This window comes from Ovis canadensis, chromosome 2 (genome assembly GCF_042477335.2).
Source record: "Ovis canadensis isolate MfBH-ARS-UI-01 breed Bighorn chromosome 2, ARS-UI_OviCan_v2, whole genome shotgun sequence".
NCBI lineage: Eukaryota > Metazoa > Chordata > Mammalia > Artiodactyla > Bovidae > Ovis > Ovis canadensis.
Genome location: NC_091246.1, coordinates 205,152,328 through 205,174,297, shown reverse-complemented (window position 1 = coordinate 205,174,297; position 21,970 = coordinate 205,152,328). Strand labels below are relative to the sequence as shown.

The 21,970-nt window shown below is 39.9% G+C and overlaps 2 protein-coding genes across 5 annotated transcripts in view; one reads left to right on the top strand and one right to left on the bottom strand.

Annotated features, from left to right (window-relative positions):
* Positions 1 to 8,364, bottom strand: part of LOC138434076 (MOB-like protein phocein) — a 46,344-nt gene extending 37,980 nt beyond the window's left edge. The window contains exons 1-4 of one of the 2 annotated variants that reach the window (XM_070292269.1): positions 7,906 to 8,364; positions 7,182 to 7,346; positions 6,163 to 6,252; positions 5,838 to 6,083 (exon numbers count right to left, since the gene is read on the bottom strand). In XM_070292269.1, coding sequence (XP_070148370.1) covers positions 6,033 to 6,083; positions 6,163 to 6,252; positions 7,182 to 7,346; positions 7,906 to 7,908 — 309 coding nt within the window. In that variant the 5' untranslated portion in view covers positions 7,909 to 8,364 and the 3' untranslated portion in view covers positions 5,838 to 6,032. Of the gene's footprint in view, positions 1 to 5,837; positions 6,084 to 6,162; positions 6,253 to 7,181; positions 7,347 to 7,905 lie in introns of those variants that run through there. The other variant, XM_069577926.1, reaches the window with a different exon arrangement.
* Positions 8,111 to 17,738, top strand: HSPD1 (heat shock protein family D (Hsp60) member 1). 3 transcript variants are annotated; one of them, XM_069577922.1, is made up of 12 exons: positions 8,111 to 8,341; positions 9,484 to 9,659; positions 10,609 to 10,861; positions 12,190 to 12,272; positions 13,022 to 13,117; positions 13,507 to 13,600; positions 13,861 to 14,029; positions 15,584 to 15,683; positions 16,231 to 16,476; positions 16,598 to 16,772; positions 17,060 to 17,238; positions 17,326 to 17,738. In XM_069577922.1, the coding sequence occupies exons 2-12, from the start codon at positions 9,486 to 9,488 to the stop codon at positions 17,476 to 17,478; spliced, it is 1,722 nt and encodes a 573-aa protein (XP_069434023.1). In that variant the 5' UTR covers positions 8,111 to 8,341; positions 9,484 to 9,485; the 3' UTR covers positions 17,479 to 17,738. The 3 variants fall into 3 exon arrangements, with proteins under 3 accessions (XP_069434023.1, XP_069434020.1, XP_069434021.1); XM_069577919.1 differs by having other exon boundaries at positions 8,111 to 8,558; XM_069577920.1 differs by having other exon boundaries at positions 8,117 to 9,064.
* The last annotated feature ends 4,232 nt before the right edge of the window (positions 17,739 to 21,970 follow it).

Sequence of the window (21,970 nt, the reverse complement as noted above, 5' to 3'; positions counted from 1 at the left end):
GCATTAAAAAAATCAAAGTCAAATTATAAACTGGAGGAAAAAACTTATCACAAAGGACCAATTTCCCTGAATGATAAGGATATCAAATCATAAAAGGCCAGTTACCCAGTAGGAAACTGAGCAGCAGATATTAACAGGCAATAGGAACAGTTAACAGGAAAGAAAATAAGAGATGGCTCTTAAACACATGAGATCCTCACCCTTATCCATAAAGATAAAATGGTTTGGAAAAATAAAAATTCATAACATTCTATATTATTGAGAGTGTGAGGAAATCAGCAATCTCATACATTGCTGGTAAGATTATTAATCGGTAGAAATTCTCTGAAGGGCAACTTGAAGATGTTTGTGTGTATGTGTGTATATACGATTAAGGTTCACATAACTGTTGACATGGGCTTCCCAGGAGGCTCAATAGTAAAGAATCTGCCTGCCAATGCAGAAGACGCAGGTTCAATAACTGCATCAGGAAGATCCCCTGGAGAAGTAAATGACAACCCACTCCTAGAAAATCCCATGGACAGAGGAGCCTGGCAGGCTGTGTAGTGCATGGGGTTGCAAAAGAGTTACATACAACTTAGCAACTAAGTAACAATGACCCTTTGACATAGCAATTTCATGCCCAGCAGTTTATCTTAAAGATATAAAATCTATGCAAAATTTTATTTATTTCAGAAGTGTTTTTAAGAGCCTAAGTTTAGAATTTAAATATCAATCAATAGGAAATGCTTAAATTTTGGTTCATCCATATAATGAAACATCATACAGCTATAAGGAGAATGAAACTTTTATATGTACTTTATAGATTAATTCCAAAGACAAAATTATTAATACAAAAAATAGAAGGCAAGGTGCCAGTTGGTGTGTACAGAATATTTTACTTTTGAAAAGTATATATATATTTCATATGCATGAGATACATATATACACACACACAAATACATATGTATACATAAAACACCCCTGAAAGAAAGAATATAAACTGTAACACCAGTGCCTCCAGGAATAGAACCAGGTGGCTACGGCACAGGGATGGGAAGGACTCTTTTCAATGTACATCCTTTGGAATTTTTACCTACACATATGTTGCATGCGTACATGGTCAGTAACTTGAGTCATGTCTGACTCTGGTGACCCCTGGGCTGTAGCCCTCCAGGCTCCTCTGTCCATGAGATTATCCAGCAAGAATACTGGAGTGGGCTGCCATTTTCTTCTCCAGGGGATCTCTCCCACCCAGGGATCAAACCCATGTCTCTTGCATTGGCAGGCAGATTCTTTACCACTGAGACACCTGGGAAGCCCACAAACAGATTATCTAGTTTTAAATGTTAATAAAATTAAAGTTTAAGGAAAAAAAATATCAGGCTTGACTCAAAATATTAAGGAACATCTAGTGCCCCCCCCTTTTTTTTTACAGTTAATTCTTAAACCCAAAGAGGTTGAGATGATTTGTCAAATATCACGTAACTACTATTTTCTGGGCTCCAAAATCACTGCAGATGGTGATTGCAGCCATGAAATTAAAGGACACTTACTCCTTGGAAGGAAAGTTATGACCAACCTAGACAGCATATTAAAAAGCAGAGACATTACTTTGTCAGCAAAGGTCCATCTAGTCAAGGCTGTGGTTTTTCCAGTGGTCATGTATGGATGGATGTGAGAGTTGGACTATAAAGAAAGCTGAGGGCCAAAGAATTGATGCTTTTGAACTGTGATGTTGGAGAAGACTCTTGAGAGTCCCTTGGACTGCAAGGAGATCCAGCCAGTCCATCCTAAAGGAGATTAGTCTTGGGTGTTCATTGGACAGACTAATGTTGAAGCTGAAACTCCAATACTTTGGCCACCTGATGTGAAGAGCTGACTCATTGGAAAAGACCCTGATGCTGGGAAAGATTGAAGGCAGGAGGAGAAGGGGACGACAGAGGATGAGATGGTTGGATGACATCACCGACTCAATGGACATGGGTTTGGGTGGACTCCGGGAATTGGTGATGGACAGGGAGGCCTGGCATGCTGCGGTTCATGGGGTCGCAAAGAGTTGAACTGACTGAATGACTATGTAAGCTACATAGGATATAGAGCCTAGGTTTGATTGAGCTCTCTCATACAGATTGCTTAAGGGTTAAAAAAAAAGACATTTAAATAGACTTCACATAAATAAAAAGTTCTAAAGTCCATTTTGGTGTGGCTGCAGAGAAAACAGCAATTAACTTGCTGGATGAGGCATGTGACCTGGTATCATGCTGGAGAGCAATCTGGCAGCCCTTTGCTAAGTCACTTCAGTCATGTTCGACTCTGTGTGACCCCATAAACGTCAGTCCACCAGGCTCCCCTGTCCCTGGGATCCTCCAGGCAAGAACACTGGAGTGGGTTGCCATTTCCTTCTTCAGTGCATGAAAGTGAAGTTGCTCAGTCATGTCCGACTTAGCAACCCCCTGGTCTGCAGCCTACCAGGCTCCTCCATCCAGGGGATTTTCCAGGCAAAAGTACTGGAGTGGGGTGCCATTGCCTTCTCTGCTCGCAGCCCTTACCCAGAAGTTAAAAATGCTCACAGCCCGGTAAGTGCACTGTTGAGAGTACAGGGAGGAAGTGTCATATCAGGTATCAAACAAATATATGTTTATATTGAAAACACTGTGATAGGATAGAGAGATCAATGGATCAGACTGTGAAATCCAGGAATATGTTTGCTTAAAAATTTAATGTATGATAAAGGTGACATCTCAAATTTGGGGGCAGGGGAGTGGTGGGGGAGAGTGGGTAATCCAATAAAGTAAACCGTTGGTTAAAAAAAAGACATATACTGTACACTAAATGGATCAATGAATTACTTAACATTTCAAAAAAAAATGTACTAGAAGAATGAGATTTAACTAGAAACAAAAACTGCACAAATTAGGAAATAAATGTGACAGATTCACACCCCTAAAACCTTATGATCCATGTTGGTGGTAATCCAGAATGGTGTGCCCACTGTGGCAGTTTGGAGGATCCTCAAAAAGTTAAAAATAGAACTACCATGTTTCTATTCAGAAACCCCACTTCTGAGCATTTTTCTAAAAGAACTGAAATCAGAATCTCAAAGAGATATATTAGCACTCTCATCTGAATTGTAGCACTGTTTACAATAGCCAAGCTGTGGAAGCATCAATGTCCATTTGTTGTATGAATGGAGAAAACGTGGTATTGCATACAATGGAATTATTACTCAGCTTTAAATATTTGACAACACGGAATGAACCTTGATAATAAGCTAAGTCAAATAAGCCAATCAGAAGGACAAAATACTGTATTCCACATACGTGAAGGATCTAAAATAGCTATAGAAGCAGAGACTAGAACAGTAGTTGCCAGGGACTAGGGGAGGGGAAAAAGAGTTTTTAATCAATGGGCATAAAGTTTCATTTATTCAGTATTATAATGTACACTTAAAAATCTGTTAAGATGTATTGCATACTAAGTGTCCTTACTACAATAAAAAAATGAAAAACCTATTTTATGTCACTTTTAAAAAATAAGAACTTTCTGTAAAGCATAGTTTCTGGAGCAATAGAGGAAAAAAATCATAATCTTGATAATGCTGCTTCCACAGCACAATAGCACCCTGGTAATTTTATTCTCAATTTTTCAAAAAAATTTTTGTGTAGAATACTGAAATGCAGACTTTGAAGTCAGACAAGGTTGAGTTCAGTTCCAACCTATGTCTTAAAATTTAGGTTACCTTGAGCAAGTTCCTCTACCTATCTGCATCCTTCACCTGTGAGGCAAAGAACATCAAACAGTATTGCTATGATTACACGAGTAAGTAGGATTTTATGTTGTTACTAGAACAGTGCCTGGCAAGAGTTCAAAAATGGTAAGGCCATCATTAAAATTTCAGTCAGAATTTTACCTGTTTTACCTTTCTCCTTACTATTTGCCTGTTCAACAAAAAGTAAACACCAACATACCTCTCTAAAACAGATGGGTCCACATCCCCAATACCCAGATTTTGGGCCCAAATTTCTCATGCCAAAATTATTTTCCCTACTAATTTTTAATATAATCTCACAATCTATAAAGTGATTCTTTAGCAGTTCTGCTAGACAAGGACAACTTCTCTGGTACAAAAGGAATCCTCCCATCCTTCTGATTTAGGTTATGGACACAGCCCTGAAATTCTAAGATAGCAAGTAATTCCAAGGATGACTAAGGTTTGTAAACTCATCTTAGATCTCAAAACGTCCTTATTTCCTTGGGTCCTGGGAAAACAGTCATGAATGGAAAGTCGTAGACCTTGGACTGGATTCTTAATTACAGTTTACCAACCACATGGCCTTGAGTAAGTTTCTTCATTTCCTCCGTGAGTTCTCTCATTGCGAAAACAAATCTGCTTACAGGATTACAATGTGCAGTGCACATTAGCTGTGCCTGGCACACAGTAGGAAACTGATGGCCCATTTGGGTTCTGTAAAAATAGGCATTCCTTTTTTTAACCTAAATATGACAAAAAGCCTTATACAGCAAAACGTCACTAACATTTCGTAAATACATAACATAAATACACAAACATACTATTTTATTGATGGGGTATTATCAAAAGTTGAGATTATTCCTTTATCACTTAAAATTTAATCTAGACTTTGATTCCACAAGACAAATACGGAATACAGCTTTTAAAAGACATTATCATAGACTAGCTTATGAGCAATCAAAACTAACAGATTTGACTGCAAGGCAAAAATAGCTGGTAGCTGAGAGACAGTCAAGATTAGGAGTTGGTAATCAACTCCAGTGTAGGATCGTTTGGGTTCAAATCTTAATTCTCCTGGCTCCTAAATCAAGCTTTGTCCAGTTCTCTGTTTCCTATTTGCTAAAATCAATAAATTGTATACTAGATAACCTAATTGTCAGTTTCAGGTACCCCTTCCCTTTTTCCAGTTGTTATCTGAAATGTCTATCATGTGCTTAGAACGGGCTGACAAAGTAGCAGAGGCCATAACAGTTTATAGACAGCATGTAAATGTATGTAGACTACCTATGTCCAAATTAGGCTTTACCACTTCCTAGTGTCCTGTTATTACTTAATCCCCTTTGTGGCTCACCATCCTTATATGCAAGATGTGACTGATGGTACTTGACTCATATGCTCTTGAAAGATTAAGCCATGTGATATAGGACAAGTACCTACAACAGTAGCTAGTACCTAGAAAATGCTCCTGAAGTGTTAGCTATACTGTCGCTCAGTGCCTAGCCTGGAATTCACAAGGTACTCAGCCAGTGGGAGCTATTACACCCTACCTTGGATTTCTAACTATGTAATAGTGAAAATGTTCATTAAGTTTTTCAAAATACAACTTAAGAAATAAGACATATGATACTAGATTTTCATAAGTGAAGAACTATACTTAAATGTTTGATATATATGAAGTCAGAATGTTGCTACTTGTTTTCACCTTCTTAGAATGTTAGTATAAATCCATGGCTTTGAATCAGCATCAACTATATACTTGGTAAACTTCAACATGAAGATTGAAAACCTTGTTTTCCAGTTCTCTGCAGGTTACCTCTATCTGCCCCCATATAAACCATGAACCCTAAAGCAACTGCAGAGCAAGTGTCAGTTGCTCAGTTGTGTCTGACTCTTTGCGACTGCATGTACTGTAGCCTGTCGGGCTCCTCTGTCCATGGATTTTCCAGAAAAGAATACTGGAATGGGTAGCCATTCCTTTCTCCAGGGGACTGACCCAACCCAGGGATTGAACCTGGGTCCCCTGCACTGTAAGCAGATTCTTCACCATCTGAGCCTCTAGGGACGCCCCAAGAACCATGTTAAATCACTAAATAAAAATTAACCATTGATTTACTTATTTTTATTTGGAAATGTTTATACCAGTACAGTGAAACTAAATTTTAGACACTGGATGTCATTAGCTTGGATATCATTAGTTTATTATAAAAGAGAAACATGGAAATTATTTACATGATGAAAGATTTCAGAACTTGAGTGGAATGGGCAGCTTCACATGATGCCATTTCAATAGTGACTTATTTCAGTCGACATATTTCCCAAGAATGTCACCATCTCTAAATAAGAAATAATCCTGCAAACAGAGAAACCATTAGTTAAGAAAACTAATAGCAAATATTTAACCCATCCTTAATATTATTAAGTTTACACACCTTGTCGTCTAGAACTACTTTGGTGCCTCCATATTCTGGGAGAAGAACTTTATCTCCAACTTTCACACTAACTGGTTGAATCTCTCCACCCTTAAGAAAACAAGGATGTTTATTAGTAAAGATGTTTAGTTAACCAAACCAAATATTTACACTTTATTATTAATCAACTCTGTGTGCTAGAATCAGATGTTTAAAAAGGACTTTGGTGGCCAAGTGGTATAATTTATAGTCATAGTTCTTCACTCAAAAATATCACTGTAGAGTTACACTTTGAAATAAGGCACAGAGTGGCTTCAACTAAAACCTGATTTTACTTTAAAGGGTCAAAGAATTGTACTGGGAAAACTAAGCTTTTTAATCGTTAAATATTAACATACTTGAAGTAATATGTTACTTCACAACCAAGTGAGGTAAACCAGTTTTTAAAACCATATGTACAATGGTCATGTTTAACTTCTTTCAACATGTAAAAACTTAATTTTCTGACTTTGGAACATATACTTCATTTACTTTTGCAATTCAATTTCTGTTCCTCCAAAGCAGATTTAGGAAAAGGGACTGAAGTAGAGTGCCCCAAATCTTCCTAGGATAACCCCTTGCTAGAAATTTCTTAGAGGTATCTGGAGCAATACAATGAACATATATGACCCCAGGGCATTTATGCAATATTCCAGTTGACTCTTCATAAGTCTGAGGTCTAACCTTCAGTTGGGAGACTAACTGGAAGGCCAGTTCTTACATGCAAGACAGAAAGTGATTAGGCATAAAGGATTAGGGCAATTTCAGTGTGTTAGAAGTCAGACTAAGTTCAAATTTATACCTACTGATTTTAATGCCGTGGAACTCTTCCTCCATCATACACAATAAGGTATTTTTTTCCTTCCCTGATTACAATCATTTTTGCTGAAAGCAGATTAGTTGTGAACCCTGAACCCACTGGGGAATGATCTTTTTAATAATCAAGGATCCCTCCCCCCGCATTTCACATAAAAATGAGTTCCATTTCAGTCCGCATTTACCTTTCCTTTAGAGCCGGATCCAACAGCTACCACCGTGGCTTGCAATACTTTTCCTTGTGATTTTTCTGGAAGCATAATGCCTCCTTTGGTTACAGTTTCGGCGGCACTTCTTTCAACTAATACTCGGTCAAAGAGGGGAAGAAACTTTCTAAATGCCTGTCCTGCCTGTAGAGAGAAAAACGTTAGATTTGAAACAATGTATTCTAAAGAGACCACATGTGGCTTTCAAAGATAACGCCAATGTTCAGATTTTCCATTTAAAGCAAACACCTCTGAACGTTCAGTTCTAAATTCCCCGTTTAATTTCCCACTCCTGTGTTAGCGGTCGTTGTTGCTCCTGAGGTCAGCAGCCAGACAAGCTTCAAGGACAAGCTTAGTTTCTTCCAAGGTCAATTCTTCCAAGGATTTTCTGTAAATTGTCATTAAACACTGAAGTCCCTCTGCCTGTGCCCACGCTTTTTTCAAGACCATTACACACCCACCAAGGTCCCGCAGGAGGCGTGCGTCGGGATTCCCGCCCCCTGACCCACGCGCTGCCTCAAACGCGCGTGCAGAGAGCCCTACTCGGAGGAAAGGGTCGGCGGGGTCTCGCCTCTCCAGGGCTCGCGCGGGCGCGGGTCTCCGACCTCTACTCCTCCCGCGAGGCCCAAAGGGAATCGCCCGGGCTCGCCATGAGCCCCAGGCCAAACCGGGTGCGCCGGCCTTCAGCCCACGCGGGACTCACCATAACTCCGGCTGCCGCAGTTCGTACTCTGCCCTCACGCCACAGGCAAAAGGAGAGAGCTGCTGTCGGACCCTCCAGACACGTGAACGCGAAAAAAAACTGGCCACCGCGCAGGCGCGCTCGCTTCCGCCCAGCCCCTCCCCGCGAAAGGCGGGTGGCCGCACCAGCGCGCGCCCCTATTCGTTTCCTGCGCTCTGCGCAGGCCACTGACGCGCGGACCCGGAGGCGGAAGAAAAGAGCAGCTCTTTCTAGGCTTTTCTAGGCCGTCAGCCTAGGTGAAAGTACTAACCCTTTGCCCCCCCTCCCGGAAATGACGCGTTTGACCCTTGACCCATAGAGCCAGGCTCTATCCGGAACGTTCTGGAACAGCGCACAGCCCGGGAACTAGCCTAAGCGGGCCGGAGAGGGCTGAACCCGCTGGCCTGGCCCGGCGCGGGTAGGGAGGGGCGGGACTGGCGCGCGGAGCATGCAGATTGCAGGGCCCAGGCGGCCTGGAAGTGGGTGGGCACCGCTCGCAAGCGCGCTGCGGAGGGGCGGGGGGAGCGGCGGAGGGAGGGGACACGGGCTCATTGCCGTGCGCGCCTTGCACTCTGTCCCTCACTCGCCGCCGACGGCCTGTCTCGTCGCCCGCACGTCGCGCCGCTGCCCCGCAGGTACGCGGCCGCTCCGCGCCGCCTCACCCATGGGTTTCGGACCCCGGAGCCGTCCTTCCCTTCTCCGCTGAGCCGGTCCGCCGGCGAGAGTCAGAGCTTCCCCGGGCTCTGCAGGCCCGGGCCCGCTGAGCCAGGCCTCGTGGGTGCACGCGGGGGCTCGTCACGTGCGGCGTGGATCGCTCGCCCAGCCGGGCACAGCAGGGAGGGCTTTCCCACGAGTGTGCGCGGAGTCGGGCGAGTGTATTCACATCGATCCTCCGGTGAAAGGCGGTTGTGCTTGTGGTCGAATGTAGGGTGCCAGGGAGGGTGGTCGCAGCGCGTGGGAGCGGCTTTTGGCCTGGCGGACTGCTGGGGTACGGCATCTCCACCTTTGACCTTGCTTGGCTGTCCTGATGGAAAGACACGTGGGGCCCCTGGGAGTGGGCCCGGCCGCCGCCCCCAGCATCGTGGCCTTGCTCGCTGCTCTGATACAGTAGCCCCGAGTGGATACATGAAGACACATTTTAGTAAGCTGATTTTTGCAGCGTCAGGAGTATTTTCCTTCCCTTGGTCGCTTGGGTTTATAACTTGCCCCTTTTCTGTAGATTTGGTTTTCCAGGGGACATTTGCAGCTGATTTGCCCTCAAGGCCATTTTAGCGGTGAAATATTAACTCGTTATTAGCGTAGGAAGTAATAGCCGTGGGGAAGAAGAAGAGCGCGCATTTTTACTGTAGGTCAGGCGTGGGGCGACCTCTTTAAAGACTGCACTAGTAGCCAGTGTTGTGGGGGCGGTGGCGGATTCCGAGGCCCAGGTATCGTGGGTGCCAGACGTCAGCCCAGCTCACTTACAATATTTCTCGTTCTCTTGCATGGGTGCCATGTTTGTGTTGTAACCCCACGGGTAGTGGTAGTATTGTCCTGATGCTCTGTCTGTTTCTCCTTCAGAAATGCTTCGATTACCCGCAGTCCTTCGTCAAATGAGGCCAGTGTCCAGGGCACTGGCTCCTCATCTCACTCGGGCTTATGCCAAAGATGTAAAATTCGGTGCAGATGCTCGGGCCTTAATGCTTCAAGGTGTAGACCTTTTAGCCGATGCTGTAGCCGTTACTATGGGGCCAAAGGTATTCTTATTTTGTTGTAATTTATAGTATTGTTAAGGAGTAACATTTTGCCGATGGCAAGAGTCACGCCAAGTTATTAAACAGTTCTTAGGTATTCATAAACTGCTTGAGCCAGATTTGTGAAACTAATTTGTACAAAGTGTGATGTAATCAAGTGGTAACTCCTAGCTTAAGGTGGATGGTTAAACTCAAGGTAGACTTAATCTCCCTTGCCTGCTTGAGTTAAATTTTGGATCCTTTCCCAGTAGTTAGTACTAGGCATAGGTGGAAGAATGTAACATCCACAGTACCTTAAGTATGAGCTTTTAAGTCTCATTTAACGAAGAGATTGGTGAATGAGGAATAACAAGTAAATTGAGCAGACCTCTTCATGCGTTGTACTGGGTGGAGCAATGCTTCAGTTCAGGCTGAAGACAGTACAGATATCAAAGTGATTCAACTGAGTAATGGCGTTTGCATGCCTCACAAGCAGCTTTGGTTCAAGCCACCAGTACTGTTTGCATCATATTTTAAGATTTAATGTTGAACAACTCAGGAAGGCTGCACTGTTCTTGTCTTGCCATTGGTATTTTAGAAACTAAATTTTAAAGTTCAGAAGTAAGCTTTCACATTATTATTATAGAAGGCACTGGACAAAACTTAAATATGAATTATGTGGAGACTTCTGAAATTATAATCTCCCAAGTTAATGTTGGTTAAGTCTCTAGAAATTTTATCTCTTATAACATCTCATCCAAGGTTATGCACCTGACAATAAAGAAGTCATTTTGTCTGTAAGAATGTTGATGAACTTTCCATTGAGATTCACGCAGCAGGTCTGATAAAAGTGATCTGATATTGCATTGAGGCTTTAAAGTAATTGCGTATTATGAAAAATGCTCTTTTATTTTAAGCTAAATAGTACTTAGCGTGTGAATCTGTGGCATTTTTTTTCCTTCTGCAATTATAGGGAAGGACAGTGATTATTGAACAGAGTTGGGGAAGTCCCAAAGTGACAAAAGATGGTGTGACTGTTGCAAAGTCTATTGATTTAAAAGATAAATATAAAAATATTGGCGCTAAACTTGTTCAAGATGTTGCCAATAACACAAACGAAGAGGCCGGGGATGGCACCACTACTGCTACTGTACTGGCACGTTCTATTGCCAAGGAAGGCTTCGAGAAGATTAGCAAAGGTGCTAATCCAGTGGAAATCAGGAGAGGTAGGAATGTCTCCACAGTGTTTTGTCTCCACAGTGTTTTGATCTGTGTCAGGTTATCTGTTAAATTATGTTAGAAAGTTGACTCTTGTTTCTTCTGTCTCCTAAAAAAATTTTTTAATCTTTTTTTTAAAAAAATGATTAAGTAGTGATTGAATTTCTGACTATGGGATGGGCATTGTGCTAGGTGGCAAAGAGGAGACTAAGATGCTTGTGCCCTGTGTCCACAGTCATCCATCCCCGTGTCATTGTCCCCTGGCTCATTTCTCCCCCAAACGAAGTTTATTGTAAGTTGCAGCATGTACTGTGTATTTCTAAAGCAGTAAGTTCAAGAAAACGCCACCCAGGATATCAGAATGGGTTTTTATTTTTTATAAGGCAGTTTCTTCTTAACAGCACTTACTATGTTATGGGTCTGAATTTTGTTTATTATTACTTGTTTGGGGGAGTTAGGCCACAATTCAAAGATCTCCTCAGCATGTAATTGCTGTGTGTTTCTGGGGTGTATTACCATCCACACGTAGGAGATGTAAACTAGGAGGCACATGAGAGTAAAAGTAGATACTATTAATAATTTGTGAAAACTGACTTGCTAGGCATCCCCAAAATGTGATGAGGTATCATCTCATCTATTTCAGTGTTTGAGATCCAAATGAATGTGTCTCATTAAAAGCAGTTTGACTGGCAAGTATGAATTGAGGTTATTAAGGGTTACTTCCCAAAGAAAGTCATTGTTACTACAAATTGCTCTCAATTATTTTTGTGAAGTAACCTTTCTCAAAATAAGGAAAGAGCTAGCACTGGTCTCAGTTGAAAAGACTATGCTCCCGTAAATAAATCCGTATTGTGGCAACATTGAATGTTAAAGGTGGTTGTTAATAAATTACATATTAAATGAGGAAATTTCAGCCAGTTAAAAACTTGCAGGGGTATAGCCACAAGAAAGTCCTTATCCTTGACGGTTATACTTGTTGAAAATAAGGGACCGTAATCCATTTTGGTCCTTTGTGTCCTTCAGTGGAGGGGAAATGTGCTAGATGACCCTGTAAGAAATGATTGAATCAGGAAAGATATACATAGAATGAGTTGAATGGTGAGATTCTTGAAAGTGTACACTTTTTTTTTTAATGCAGTTTTTAAAAATAATTTTGGCATTGTGGTACTTCATTTATTAAAGTTTGTGTTTCATTGCATGCCATCCAACTGCCTTGTGATTAGGAAGAGTACTGGTACAGAAGCATTAAGGCATTGATACACTTAACATGAATCAGAATTTTAGTTGACATGGAGCCATGAGAGAATAAGCATTGTAATACATGTTCTTGAACCAGGTGTGATGTTAGCTGTTGATGCTGTAATTGCTGAACTTAAGAAGCAGTCTAAACCTGTGACAACCCCTGAAGAGATTGCTCAGGTATAGATTCTTAAAGTAACATTATTTTATCCTATAATTACGCAACAGTGTTAGGATAACAGTATTACCTAATCACCAACATTTGAAGCATTTTTCTTACTGCTAGAGATTTGAAAAATTCCCCCACCAGGGATTGAACCTCTGCAGTGGAACACGGTGTCTTAACCCCTGGACCACTAGAAAGTCTCCATAATTTGAGACTTAATGAGTTGTCATTTTACTTCTGCGTGACTGAGTAAAAACTCATTTATGTGGAAAATGTTATTTGGCTGTTTATCAAAGATGAATAATTTCATTTTCTAATATTGCCATATTTGCCAAGGGTAATGGGTCATCAAGCTTGCTTGCTTTCTTTTTTCTGCCACCCTGCCTGGCTTGTGGGATCCTAGTTCCCCAAGCAGGGATGGAATCTGGGCCTCTGCAGTGAAAGTGTCAAGTCCTAACCACTGGACCATAAGGGAATTCCCTCTTTTTTGTTTTTGTTAAAAGAACAATTGTGTGTTTATTTCGTTTCTTTTGAAAATAATGTAGAAAAAAATCAAATTTTTAAAAAATTGCAATGGGACCAGTTATTCATTAGAATTATTATGTTTAAAATCCCCTCTGCCTGTCTCACTACCACCATCACCCTGCCTCTAGCATCCCACCCAAGGATATATCCTTTGGGAAGTTAATGAGAAAAGGGAGGGGAGTTGATTGAGGAAGATAGCCTTTACCTTTAATTTGAAAGAGTAGTTTGATTATTTCAGGTTGCTACAATTTCTGCAAATGGAGACAAAGAAATTGGCAACATCATTTCTGATGCCATGAAAAAGGTTGGAAGAAAGGGTGTTATCACAGTAAAGGTAAGTTTGTTCTTAATTATAGATGGAAACAGATGTCTGATAATCTGAGCTTTACAAGTACAAAAATTTGATCTACATGTTTCGAAGTGTGTTCTGTTTTCATTCCTTCACATGTAATACTGGCACCTCTACAGAATAATGCGCTTACTGTGTTTGTGTGAATTATTAACCTATGGTTTTGGATGTAAATCCATCCTGATTTAGATGATACTGGCTTTTAGCTGTAAAAAATTAGTTCAGATACATATTCTTGCAAAAGTAGAGTTGGATGCTCTGGGATATTTGCATACTTCTATCTGAATTCCTTATGAAAAGTGGGGACTACTTATTAATTGGTTTGAAACTAGTCTTTGTGTAATGAAATTCTCATAACGAATTTTTTTACATAGGATGGAAAAACACTGAATGATGAATTAGAAATTATTGAAGGCATGAAGTTTGACAGAGGATACATTTCTCCATACTTTATTAATACATCCAAAGGTAAGAGCAAATGGGTAACTGAATTTCTTTTAAAGCATAGTTTAATATGTGACACCCTGAGGGCATTTGTCAGTGTCATACCTCAAAAGTAAATCCATGTGTTCCAAACGTTCGTGTGTATGAGAAAGAAAAACATGAACTGATCAGTCACTTTAAAAGTGTACTGGAACTTTGCTCTAGCGGTTTTTCATTTAAATTAAACTGCAGTCATTTTCAGCAGAATGGCCTCAAGTTGGTGAGAAATGTTCTGTGCTTTTCAGGTCAGAAATGTGAATTCCAAGATGCATATGTTCTGTTGAGTGAAAAGAAAATTTCTAGTGTCCAGTCCATTGTTCCTGCTCTTGAAATTGCCAATGCTCACCGGAAGCCCTTGGTCATAATTGCTGAAGATGTGGATGGAGAAGCTCTAAGTACCCTTGTTTTGAACAGGTGATAGGGAGTGGTGTTTGGTTTACATTTCTGGGTGAAAGGCAGTTATTTGTTTTGGTGTTTGAAATCTCCTTTATGTGCATTCTCCTTGAACAACTTGTGTTTGTATAATACTGGTGGGTGTCATGAACCTTTAGTCCAGTTATGGTTCTGTCTTTTTTGAATAGAGTCCCTGAGTCCTTAATGTTTTGTGTACCTTTTTATAAGTTAGCCTAAGTATTTACAGTTGTTTTGAAGATAAATGGCTGAGTTTTTGTTTTTGTATTTTTTACAAGAAAGATTTATGGAAAAGATACATTCACAATTACAGTTTTTCATGAGAAGAGGTAAACTACCATTCTGAGTATATCTGGCAGTTGGAATTTTACATAATCTTCTAAAGGAAAAATTTTGTTAATGAATAGTCTAAAATAGAAATTGGTACTTAGGTTGGGGTCTATTAATTTTTTAGATCTATAATGATTACATTTTACTTTAAGACAAAAATGTTAATGCTTTAGACGGAATCTTAGGGGGGGTTTCGGTTTTTTTGGCGCCTGTGGAATCTTAGTTCCCTGACCAGGGAGGGCATTTTTAAAATACATATTCTTCCTAATCCTACAGCTGGGGTGTATCAGAAATGAGATTCTCCAATTTCTATTATAATGGAAATGCATAAATGAAATAATCAGGTATATATAACAGAATTGCATATTTTGACCTGACCTAAATGAGTTTACTTATCTTGTAATGTTTATAGCCTGGATATGCTCTTGGGGCTATGAAAAGCCCTAGAGATAGTGTGATGTGAAGCAGAAATAGAAGAACAGGCCTGAAAAGTTCTGATTGAGCCATCTTACTGGTTGCTGTAAAGTTGGATCTCCAGTTTACTTGGCATATTATCAGACCTTAACCTTCTTATTTTTATTTGGCCCCTTAATAAAACCAGGTCTGTCTTGAAGTTTATATATTACTTCCATTTCAATCTGGTTTCAAATGAGCATTTTAAAAATTATATATTCTAAATATTCATTACCTGATTAAAATGAAGGTAAGCTTAATGATATCAGCAGTATTTACATTTATAAAGGAATTGAATTGAAAACATTGCTCAGAATACAGCAGTAATACATAATAACTATAAATGGAGCTCGTAACTTTAAAATTTGTCATGTGTCAATCGCCTGAAATATATAGTATTGTAAATCAACTATCCCTCACTAAAAAAGAAAAATTGCTCAAACTGACTTTAATAGCAACTTAACCTAATACTAAATGGTTAAGGGTAAATGCTCATTAGATGATCCCCAAATTTAAGAGCAGGGATGCCTGGTGTGCTGCAATTCATGGGCTTGCAAAGAGTCGGACGTGACTGGGCAACTGAACTGAACTGAGCTGAGTTCTGATTTTCACAGTCTATAAAAGTTATCACTATTTAATTTACATGTTTTCAAGTGGAATGTAGGGTCAGAAAGTAAGCAGAAAGTACAGTTTCCCAAGTAACCTTAGTTACTAGAACTTGAAGTAGACTGACATTATTATAAAATTTAAATCTTATTAATAACTTCTTAACAGGCTGAAAGTTGGTCTTCAAGTTGTGGCGGTCAAAGCTCCAGGTTTTGGTGACAATAGAAAGAACCAGCTTAAAGACATGGCTATTGCTACTGGTGGTGCAGTAAGTAAAATAAATGTGATTTTGGTTTATTGAATGTTATTTATACATCCATGTCTGAAATTTATAGGTAGAATTCACATTTTCACAAATCTGTGTTTCTCTTCAATAGGTAGAGTTTGGGTTAAATAGCACTAAGGCCCCTGTCTTTAATTTGCCATGAGTCTTGCACAAGAGTGGTCTTTTAACTTGTTTTCAGGAATGTATTATAATAGAAAAAGGCAGGATTTAAAAGTTTAGGCCTAGGGTCTAGTCTTGGTTTCACCAAAAGTATGTCCTTTGATGAGTTTTTTGAGTTCACTTGTTTCTCAAAGCTTAGTATTAATGGAGGATTAAGTGGAAAGTTGGAAATGTAATGAAAAACTATGCAAGTTTTGTTTGGTCTAGCTATAGTCTTGAAATTTCAGATTTTAAGGAAACAGTATTACAAGATGCTTTTCTTATCAAAACACCTGTAGGATATGTTAATGATTTTGGTATAATGAAAAATGCCTGTAATGTAATTTGTTTTTATTTCATGGTTTGTTCATTTTTAAAAATGTTTTCATAGGTATTTGGAGAAGAAGGACTAAATCTAAATCTTGAAGATGTTCAGCCTCATGACTTAGGAAAAGTTGGAGAGGTCATTGTGACCAAAGATGATGCCATGCTCTTGAAAGGGAAAGGTGACAAGGCTCAAATTGAAAAGCGCATCCAAGAGATCATTGAGCAGTTAGATGTCACAACCAGTGAATATGAAAAGGAAAAACTGAACGAACGCCTGGCAAAACTCTCAGATGGCGTTGCTGTGTTGAAGGTAAGATTCATTGTTGTAAGTAAGCTGCTTGGGTTCCGAGCCCAAGTAAACTAGGATTCTTGGCATTTAGCATCTTGAGGAGGAAAAGCCATACTAACTGGAATTCTTTTTTGATTTTTAGGTTGGTGGGACAAGTGATGTTGAAGTGAATGAAAAGAAAGACAGAGTTACAGATGCCCTTAATGCTACACGAGCTGCTGTTGAAGAAGGCATTGTTCTGGGAGGGGGCTGTGCCCTGCTTCGGTGCATTCCAGCCTTGGAGTCAATAACTCCAGCTAATGAAGATCAAAAAACAGGTAAAAAGTTACCTTAGAGATGAGTTTACTTGCAGCTTGATTGTAGTCTTTCTGTTGTTAGAGTTGTATTGTTGCTGCCCACTAGATAGAGTAAGAAGTCATAAAGCAGTTTCCAGAATAACAGAAGTAGAATAACAGTGTTGGAGTCAGAGATCTTTCAGGCAGAATCACTTGACCTATAGTGTTCTCCCAATTGGAATTATCTGTGTCATTATTCTCACAAGTAGAACTGTGCTGTAATAGTTAAAAAGGAAAGAACTCAATTTGTTAAAATGTTTTCTTTATAGGTATAGAAATCATTAAAAAAACACTCAAAATTCCTGCAATGACCATTGCTAAGAATGCAGGTGTTGAAGGATCACTGATAGTTGAGAAAATTATGCAGAGTTCTTCAGAAGTTGGTTATGATGCTATGCTTGGAGATTTTGTGAATATGGTGGAAAAGGGAATCATTGATCCAACTAAGGTAAATAGTTGACCACTGTCTAAAAATGCTAAGTCTTGTTCTTTTTTTTCTTTTTTAACTAATATTTTATGAAAACTTTTTCCCTAGGTTGTAAGAACTGCATTACTGGATGCTGCCGGAGTGGCCTCTCTCTTAACAACAGCAGAAGTTGTCGTCACAGAAATTCCTAAAGAAGAGAAGGATCCTGGAATGGGTGGCATGGGTGGAATGGGAGGTGGCATGGGAGGTGGCATGTTCTAACTCTTAGAATAGTGCTTTGCCATTATTGATGAACTGTGAGAGGAAACTCAAGGCAGTGTTCCTCACCAATAACTTCAGGAGAGGTCAGTTGAAGGAGCTGACTGAAGAGAAGGCTGGCTGATGTTTAAGAAAATAACTATAAAACCATCAGTTACTGGTTTCAGTTGACAACATAGAATGGTTTACTGCTGTCATTGTCCATGCCTACAGATAATTTATTTTGTATTTTTAAATAAAGACATTTGTACATTCCTGATAAATGAGCTTAAGAGCTGTGTACCAATGTACTGCTTTCAACTTAAATCACTGAGGCATTTTTACTACTATTCTGTTAAAATCAGGATTTTAGTGCTTGCTATCACCAGATGAGAAGTTAAGAAACAGCCTTTCTGTGGAGAGTAGGAACAATTGTGTACAGAGTAGAGAAATATCCAATTATGTGACAACCTTTGTGTAATAAAAATTGTTTAAAGTTAACTGTGTTAGCTTTTCTGTGATCTAGAGAATGTGAGGAATGAAAGCCAGTTGAAGAGGGGAGGGTAAGGTTTGACCAAAGTCTATAAAATGTTTCCTGCCTGTTGTTTCGTGCATTTCTCTGTTTCTCTTTGCTGCAGACTGGATTCAGTTCACTTCAGTCACTCAGTTGTGTCCAAGTCTTTGTGACCCCATGAACTGCAGCATGCCAGGCCTCCCTGTCCATCACCAACTCCCGGAGTTTACTCAAACTCATGTCCATTGAGTCAGTGGTGCCATCCAGCCATCTCATCCTCTGTCGTCCCCTTCTCCTGCCTTCAATCTTTCCCAACATCAGGGCTTTTCAAATGAGTCAGCTCTTCACATCAGGTGCCAAAGTATTGGAGTTTCAGCTTCAACATCAGTCCTTCCAATGAACACCCAGGACTGATCTTTAGGATGGATTGGTTGGATCTCCTTGCAGTCCAAGGGACTCTGAAGAGTCTTCTCCAACACCACAGTTCAAAAGCATCAGTTCTTCAGCTCTCAGCCTTCTTCACAGTCCAACTCTCACAGGAAAAACCATAGCCTTGACTAGATGGACCTTGTTGACAAAGTAATGTCTTTGCTTTTTAATATGCTATCTAGATTGGTCATAACTTTCTTTCCAACAAGTAAGCGTCTTTTAATTTCATGGCTGCAGTCACCATCTGCAGTGATTTTGGAGCCCAAAAACATAAAGTCAGCCACTGTTGCCAGTTTCCCCATCTAATTGCCGTGAAGTGACGGGACCGGATGTCATGATCTTAGTTTTCTGAATGTTGAGCTTTAAGCCAACTTTTTCACTGTCCTCTTTCTTTTTCATCAAGAGGTTCTTTAGTTTTTCTTCACTTTCTGCCATAAGGGTGGTATCATCTGCATATCTGAGGTTATTGATATTTCTCCCAACAGTCTTGATTCCAGCTTGTGCTGCTTCCAGCCCAGCGTTTCTCATGATGGACTCTGCATAGAAGTTAAATAAGCAGGGTGACAATATACAGCCTTGACGTACTCCTTTCTCTGTTTGGAACCAGTCTGTTGTTCACGTCCAGTTCTAACTGTTGCTTCCCTTTGCTGCAGACTGGATTATATTATCACATTGGTTTTTTAGTCACTAAGTTGTGTCTGACTCTTGTAACTTCATGAACCGTAGCCTTCCAGAGTCCTATCCATGGGATTTCTCAGGCAAGAATAAATACTGGAGTGGGTTGCCATTTCCTTCTCCAGGAGATCTTCCTGACCCAGTGATTGAACCTGCATCTCCTGCAATGACAGGCAGATTCATTACCACTGAGCTACCTGGGAAGTCCTACATTATTACATTAAAAGGGGACAACTCTGAATTTTGTATATTTGAGATTCATTACCACTGAGCTACCTGGGAAGTCCTACATTATTACATTAAAAGGGGACAACTCTGAATTTTGTATATTTGAGGTTTGGCCATAAAAAAAAGGAAACTTGGTTCTTTTAAGGGTTATGGTTATTGTTCCAGAGTCTTAAAATAACAGATAAGCAGTCAGGTTCCCTGTTAGGTACCCACAGGTGAAGAGAGCTGGATTTGAATGGAAAGGAGAGGTGTGCTGTTGGAACATAATGGATAGCAGGGAAGGGCAGCCACAACTTGATATGCACAGCCCCCGGGCTACCACCTTTGTTTCTTAAGAACTTGAAATAGGTTCCTATCTCAGTGCACTTGATCTTTATTAATAAATAGCATAGAAGTACGGCTTACTTCTAAAAGTTTTGTGTGTTTATTGAGGACACTGATTTGCAAGATAAAACATTGCTTTCTAGTTTTTACAGTATAAGTTTAAAGTGCAAGATCTTGTGCAATATTGTTTTTTTTACTTTAATCTATGTCAAGAATGTACTCTTGGAGCTATAGAATCATTTGCTCTGTGGGGAGAAATTCCAGTCTGCTGCTCAGTTTGGCCCTGTGGTTGCTGCTAAGAGGTCTGGTATAAGCTAGGCACTGAGATGAATGTTTCTGCTTTCCATATCTAGTTTGAATTGTTTGGACAGAATAGAAGGAAAAAGTCCATCACAGATAAAAAACTAAAGTCTCTTGAGACCCTGTACCTAGAAATTGCTTTGTTACTAATAAATTGGTTGAGTTAGAAAAACAACAGATAAAAGAGGACTGGATGATTAAAGGGCATTTAGTGTGCTAGACACTGGACTAAGTATTTGTATTATTTTAACCGTTACAACAATCAGATTAGGAATTACTTATCAAATCTATGCTATAGTTACTAAACTGAGGCTCTGAATGGTTACATAGTTATTAACCTCAGCTATTAAGTGGTGGCTGTTCAGACTCAGCTATTAGTGGTAGATCCCAAATTTGAACCAGCGTTTAATTGAAAGAGCTCAAACCAAAGAGCAAGGTAATTTTAAGAAACCTGAGAGCTGCAGCCAGAGAAAACAAATGGGGAAATTGCATTTTCCTTAGACTAGAATAACTGCACAAGGTGACTGAAGTTTTAGAGATTCCAGAGAAGTGCAGAAGTACCAAGGATCAAGAGGGTTCTTTCAAACACCATTTGGTCAAGACAAAGGATGCTAATGACTAGGTGAGCAAGCAGGAATGGTAGATCTGAGAAAACCTGCTCTGGGCACACATGGAAATCACTTGGGAAACCACACAAAGTACAATGTCCAGGCCCCAATTGCCATCCTGTGAAAGCAAGTGGATTTATCTGAGCAAGCACAGGCCCACAGAGGGCCTTTTCAAGACAAAATTTACAGGAGTGTGTTATAATAAACATGTGAATCTGAGAGAAAAGAAGCTTGGAAGACACATAAACACGGATCTGATATTTAGCCTTGACCATGGAGGTGCACATTTGTCAAGGCAGCTTCACCTAGCTTTTAAAAATGGAAAAATGAAAAGGAATGCCACTATGAAGTCAGATCCTACTATTTCAGGAAGAGTTGAGAAAATAGGTTGTTTCTACTGCAACCTCGGCAGTCCCAGCTAGGCTTAAGTCTTTAGGGGTATCTTCCTGGTCTCAGCAACCAATGATTCTCAAACTAGGTTGGATATAAAGGACTGTAGTGAAGTAAGTGATTGATGAAGCCAAAAATTTTAAGATGAAATATGTGTGTGCATGCTAAGTTGCTTCACTTGTGTCCAACTCTTAGTGACCCTATGGACTATAGCCCTCCAGGCTCCTCTCTCCATAGGATTCTCTACTAAAGTGGGTTGCCATGTTGTCCTCCAGGGGATCTTCCCGACACAGGGATCAAACCTACTTCTCATGTCTCCTGCATTGGCAGGCGGGTTCTTCATCACCAGCACTGCCTGGGAAGCCCAACAAAAGAAATCAATTCATGCAAAGACCCAAGACTCAGAATCACAATGACCTATGCCACCAAGTTACACACCATCACCAAGACTCGGTTACCAACATCCTGCAACCTCAGCTGGTCTAAGATGGTGTCTTTTTTTGAGTCTAATATATTGACTGTCCAGAAGGATATAAAAAATAGGCAACCTCAGGAGAAATAGAAGTAATAAATATAAGAAGCTGAAATAGTAACACTCATCCTTTTGGTATGTAAATATTTTTATTGTATCATAACATTGTAGGTAGGGTTCTCTGTATCATAATGCATTTAAGACATTCAAGAAAATCTGATATATTGAGCTTGCAATTTTAAGTGTTCAGAAGTATTTGATTAAATCTGCAGTACTTAAATTTTCAGGGAAATTTAATTTCATACACTTAGACTGTCCAGTTACATAAGCAGTATGTGAATATTTAGAGAAATGCTATTTTAGAAGGAATTTAATTAAAAAGGATCTTTAGGAACACATAAGGAATTCCCAGGCAAAGAGGAGTAGATTGTTATCACTGGATCTATAGGAAGTTAAAAGATTGATGGAAAAGTGATGTGACTTAGAGCTGATATAGTTACAACCTAAGAACCTAAAGAAGGAATAAAGAAGCAAGGTACTCAGTCCCCCAGAACTCCACCCCCAAGACTTAGCATT